This window comes from Monoraphidium neglectum, assembly GCF_000611645.1.
Source record: "Monoraphidium neglectum strain SAG 48.87 unplaced genomic scaffold scaffold01795, whole genome shotgun sequence".
Taxonomy (NCBI): Eukaryota; Viridiplantae; Chlorophyta; class Chlorophyceae; order Sphaeropleales; family Selenastraceae; genus Monoraphidium; species Monoraphidium neglectum.
Window position 1 is genome coordinate 8300 of NW_014011833.1, and position 5353 is coordinate 13652.

At 64.9% G+C, this 5353-nt stretch overlaps 2 protein-coding genes across 2 annotated transcripts in view; one reads left to right on the top strand and one right to left on the bottom strand.

Annotated features, from left to right (window-relative positions):
• Positions 1-301, top strand: part of MNEG_9030 (hypothetical protein) — a gene marked incomplete at both ends in the record, with an annotated part of 3401 nt that extends 3100 nt beyond the window's left edge. The window contains one exon of the mRNA XM_014042499.1: positions 131-301. Coding sequence (XP_013897953.1) covers positions 131-301 — 171 coding nt within the window. The remainder of the gene's footprint in view (positions 1-130) is intronic.
• Positions 302-2234: 1933 nt separating this feature from the next.
• MNEG_9031 (hypothetical protein) lies at positions 2235-2779 on the bottom strand (the record flags this gene model as incomplete). The annotated part of the gene is made up of 2 exons (XM_014042500.1): positions 2235-2393; positions 2579-2779. 2 exons carry the CDS (start codon positions 2777-2779, stop codon positions 2235-2237), a joined length of 360 nt encoding a protein of 119 aa, XP_013897954.1.
• Between the last annotated feature and the right edge of the window lie 2574 nt (positions 2780-5353).

Here is a 5353-nt window from a genome sequence, read left to right on the forward strand (position 1 = left end):
CTCCCACCAACAACACACGCCACCAACAAAACACCCCTCAAAACATGAATTTCCCCCACGTATGCCCTTAACCTCAGCCCTCCCCTCCCAATTACCCCCCTCGCCCGCCACGCCGTCCCTGGCTGCCCAGAGCTCCCTGGAGCGGCTGCTGGCGCAGCTGGTGGCAGTCCAGGGGGCGCTGCACGAGGAGAGCGGCGGCAGGGGCGAGCCATTCGACCTGCGGAAACACCTGGGCCCTCCGCCCGGCAGCAGCGGTAGCGGCGGCGGCGGCGGTTCGCCGGGCAGGGAGCTGCGGCGCTGAGGGTGCGTGTAAAGGCCGCCGCGTGCGTGCGCCCGAGCCCCCCCGCCCGCCCGTGCGGGGTGTGGTGGCGGCGGGCGTGGCGGTGCCGCAGCTGTTTGCCGCGGCGGCTTCGCCCGCCGCCCTGCGTCGCGCCCTTTTCTTGCAGCTGCCCCCGCGCGCAGGCCCCGCCCGGGCGCACATGTACCCTACCCTCTGTGTCTCTCCAACTCTGCCACCGACCGCGACCCAAGAATAAAGTTAGACCGGGTTTGACCACGCACATACACCCACGGCTGCGTTGGTGGCATCGTTTCACCGCTGCACTCCCGACGCAGCTGGCGGTTTTGTACAGTCTTCTGCAGCATTTCGTTACTCCCGCGGCGGCTTGTGCCCACGCATGCTGCACGAGGGATGGGTCAGGCAGTTCAAAGAACAGTCCAAGCAGCCATCCTGCCAGCCAGGCAGCGGCCGCCGGCACCTCGCCTGGAGGTTCTCTGCTCGCGGTCCGCTCTCGCATCCGGTCTGACCGTTTCCATTCACTCAGCGACAACGCGGGTCACGCCCACTTGGCTGCCTGGTCGACGGCGGCCTCGTCGTCGTCTTAATGTGTTTTTTTGTGGCCATGCGTACGCGGAGCGTTTTCTCAGCTGCAGGGGCAGTGGGTCTTGTTCATACGCCTCGTACATTCACCCGACGCACCAGCCCCAGCAGAATGAGCTGCAACCTCTTCCATGTGCAACAACACAGCCACAGGCGTTACAACCGGTGAGAAGGGGGGAGAACAGGCAGAGAGTGGCCAAGCTCAAGAAGAACGCGCTTGTGCTGTGTGGCAGCAAAACATTTAACATCTATTAACGGTTCGACGGGCCACCATCGCCCTTGCTTGAAACGAGAAGGCGAGCAGCGCAAGGCGTCGCCCAAACAACACGTATGACATACGAGGGGGCCGCGCCGCCCCGCGCGCCGCATACGCTGCGGCAGCAGGGGCGGGGTCGGCAGCCGCAAAGGCTGGGCGGGGGATCGTTGGGGGCGGCCGGGCCGTCGGGCCGCGGCTCGCACGGGGCGATTCCATCCCTGGGAATCGTGCGTGCAGGATGGGAGGAGGCGGGAGGGGTGGGTGCGCAAGGCAAAAGCGGGCGCGTCGGCCGTCGGCGCGCGCCGCCTGCGTATGCGTGTGTACAAGCGCTGTTGGGGTGTGGGTGGCTCTGGTGGGGCGTAGTGTACACACCATCCGGGACGGTATGTTGTATCAGAGACTCGCTGAAACACAAACACAAAGCGATGAGGCGCCGCGCGGCCCGCGGCGCGGTCGCGGTCGCCGCCGCTGCGGGCGGGGTCGACGGCGGTGGTGCCCCCTTGGGCTGGGGCAGACGCAACAGAACAACACACAATCAGAATCCAGGCACTAGGGAGCCAGGGAGGGAGCCAGGGGTGCAAAAATATCCTCTTTGTTGGTGCTGTAGGTTGTGCCGCGGCGCAGGCGGCCGTCGTCGGGCCACACATGCATGCACGCGCGGCGTCAGCGGGCGGGTGGACACGCCCCGCGCACTGCCTGTCGGTTCGCAAAAGCGGGTACCCTTTTTCGCCCATGTGTGCCCATGCGTGCGCCACAAAAACCGAAGAGCGGCTGGTGCCGCTCCACAGCCGCAAGTGGGCTGTTTGCTCTGCAAGAAGGCGGTTTGTCAGGGCGGCCGGGCTCGAAAAAAGCGGGCGCGAAAACCGCCCTGCCGCGATCGCCCGCGCGGACTTATGTGCTCAAATAGCTTGCGTGCCGGGACGCCTCTGTGAGTGGCGCCGCATGCTACCCAGCAGGGCCGCCAGCCGCGGCTGCCGCCAGCAAGCTGGCGCCGGCCGGCGCGAAGCAGGGTGGAGCGGCGGGGCGCTCGCTGGCCAAATCCAGCCCAGCCAAGCGCATGCAGGCGGGGGCTGCAGTGCATTTTTGGTGTCCGTGTGTTCACTGCTGGCGGCCGTCAAAAAGGAGCTCGTTCGCAACGAGGGCGACCACGGTGGCGGTGACGGTGATGGCGGCCGCGGTGCCAGGATCTTGGCCGCGCATGACGCAGTAGCCGGTCACCGCCAGCGCACCGCAGCCGGTGGAGAGGAAGTCGTAGCGCTGTGAAAAGGGCCGGGGAGGGGGAGGGGAGGGGGGCAGAAGGTGGGGAGGTGGTGTGAGGGGGGTTGCCAGAATGGTGCACGCTCGCATGACACCCTCAACCGCTCCGGGGAGCCTGCCCCCGTGGGCTACGGGGCGACTGTGAGGCTCGAGTGATCCTATATGTGCCAGATGTGAGGTCTCACCGTGAGCATGCGGTCGACGGTGCTGAGGAACGCCGGCTTGGCGCCGGCAGCCACGCCAGGACGCGCACTGCTGCTGCTGCTGCTGCCGTCGTCGGGCTGCGCAGCAGCACGCACCCGCAGGGTGCGTGGCCGCTGTACAGAGGGCGCGTGGGTGGACTTGATGCCACGGGCAGCAGCGCGGGTCGTCTTGTGAGCCAGCATGTTCGCAGTGGCGAAGATATGCTCCGGGACTCGGCGTTTCAGAAGCAGGCTGGAGCGTAAACGAGAGTGTAGGTTGATAATTAGTATTGCAAGTGATTGTTTCACAGAGATACGGCGTCCATATGCAGGAGATCCCAAAGTTCGTTTCCACTTCCATTCCCGGGCTCCTTCGACATGGCCTTTTCTAGACCTGAGATGTGTGCGTATGTGTGCGAAAAATCAACCTCGACGTCTTTTGCAGCTCAGAGTCGCGGCTGGCACACCTCCCGCGTGGGGGCAGGCACTACTGGGCACCCAGGCCCGGCATGCCAGAGCAGCGGGGCACAAAACTGAACTTCGACTTTAAAGTGGTGCTATGGCCACTGTATGCGCGCGTCTGCTGCAGCGGTCCTCGTGCCGCCGCCGTTGCCATGTCGCCTGTTTGAGCTCGTCGCAGTTTAGCAGTGCATGCAGGGAAGCACAGGAGCAAGCCAGCTGGGCCTTGCGTATGACTGGGTAGCCACACCAAGATGTTGCTGTCCTTTAAGTAAACCAACATGTATCGGCAGAACGTACCAACAACCCAACTCGCGTTGAGCACTCTGCTGTTTGCCTCTCGCTGTGTTGGGTACCTGTGGTGGGCCACTGCGGTCTGCCACTGCCAGCCAGCCAGTCTAGACAATACACGGTATGATAAGCGATGCTTGTATCTGCGTTGATGATTGAGATGTTATTGTGTTTTCTGACCTCACATGAAGCATTCCACCAACCCTGAAGTCCCTGGCCTCCATCAGCCTGCACACCCAACTGCAGCGCACCTTGCAGGCTGTGAGGGCGTGCGTGCCAGCACTGCATGTGCAAACAGACCGCCGCCTCCACAGTGGCATCACGCCAGCCCAGGGCAAGGGTTCAAGGCCCAAACCCAGCGTGTGACTGTTGCCGCCCCGGCTGCGAGGCGTGCCTAGATCCCCGCTGCGCTGTCCGGCCCCTGCACACACACTGCACCTGCACCCCCCCAAACTGGCATCTGTTTGAGGCTGATGCGTCGCCTGCAGAGCAAATTTGAAGGGTCCCAGGCTGTGAGTTCCCTGTCTGGTGCGGTTATGCTTGCGCGTGTTTTGCATCTGAAGAGGCTCCACACCACCCTGGAGGTCACTCACGCCTCGAGAACCGGCGGGTTCGTAATACACTGCCGCGGTTGTAGGAGGGGTCAGGCACGCCCAGCACTGCCCAACATAGGGGTGGTGCAGTGTGCGCCAGGCCAATCAATGGAACAAACGCAGCAAAGGGCTTCGAACGACAGTACTGCAGGCCCTCATTTGCATGCGCATTCATTCCGGGCAAGTTTGGCGAGCTGCCTCCAGCAGAGAGTGTGACGCCCTGATGACGTCACCGCTGGCTGCGCTCGGATGACGAGGGGCTGAGGGGCATCACGTGGCCCAGGTCTGACGAGGACAGCGCCGCGCTGCTGCTGGTGCGCCCCCGCGTCGAGCGCGCAAGGCGCTGCTGCTGCAGGCACGCGTCGAGCAGCGCAGGTGGCGTGGGAGCGGGCGGGAGATGCTTCAAGCAATGTTCAGAAGTCAGGCGCGTCGACGCGGGCACGGAGATGAGCGCAGGGGTGCATAATGTACATTTCCATGAGCATGACGTCCGATGTAGCAGACGTCTGGCACATCACCGCAAACACTGTGCTGCGGATGCCTCCCCTCACTGCCAGTTGTGAATTGCGGGCGAGGGCTGCGGGGGCTCGGGTCCTGCAAACGTGCGTCTAATCGCTCACCTTCCGCGCCCGTGACGCCTCAGAGCCGCCCTGCCACCCCGCCTCCGTCCCGTCGGTGCGCGAGTCGCCGCAGCCGCCGCCGCCGCCGCTGCTGCCGCCGCCCGTTGACCGCCTTGACTGCTGCTTCAGCTGCGTGTCCCTCAGCGCCGCCGCAGCAGCGGCCACCCCCGACTGTACACCGCCGCCAAGCGGGAGCCAATCGGCGCCCGCCCCTGCGGCCGCCGCCGCTGGGGACCCTCCCAAGCCGCCGATGGCGCCGGGGCTGCGAGCAGCGGCCGCGGCCGCCGGTGACGCGACCCCAAGGTGTGCTGAAGGCGTGAAGGTATGATGAGGCGAGGCCGGATGCGGCGACACGCCCAGAAGCGCTGCAATGCCGCCGGGTGAGGTCGCAGCCAGCTTAGCCAGGAAGTCGTTCTGCGCCCTGATGACCGAGGCGCGCTCCTGTTGGCAAAAGGGTGGTGCGCCGGCCGCCAGAAGAGCACGCGTAGGGCAATGAGCTCCTGCACGCTGCACACAGCTTTGAGCGGCACCCACGCCGGCGCGGGTGCATGCACCACTCCTGCACCCCCCCCCCCCCCGGCCCGCAGGTGTGCCCCCGCAGGCACCCCGCTGTCTCACGCCCCAGCGCTGCAGCGCCGAGCAATCCGCGGCGACGCGTCGGGCAGGGCTCAAGCCATCGGAACGCGAGATTTGATGTGTCAACTGATCATATACGTTGAATATTGATTAGTCATATCAACGATAGAAACCCGAAAGCGCGCACCTTCTGCTCCTGCCTGAGTTTTGAGGGGTCTATATCGAGCTCACGCATCAGC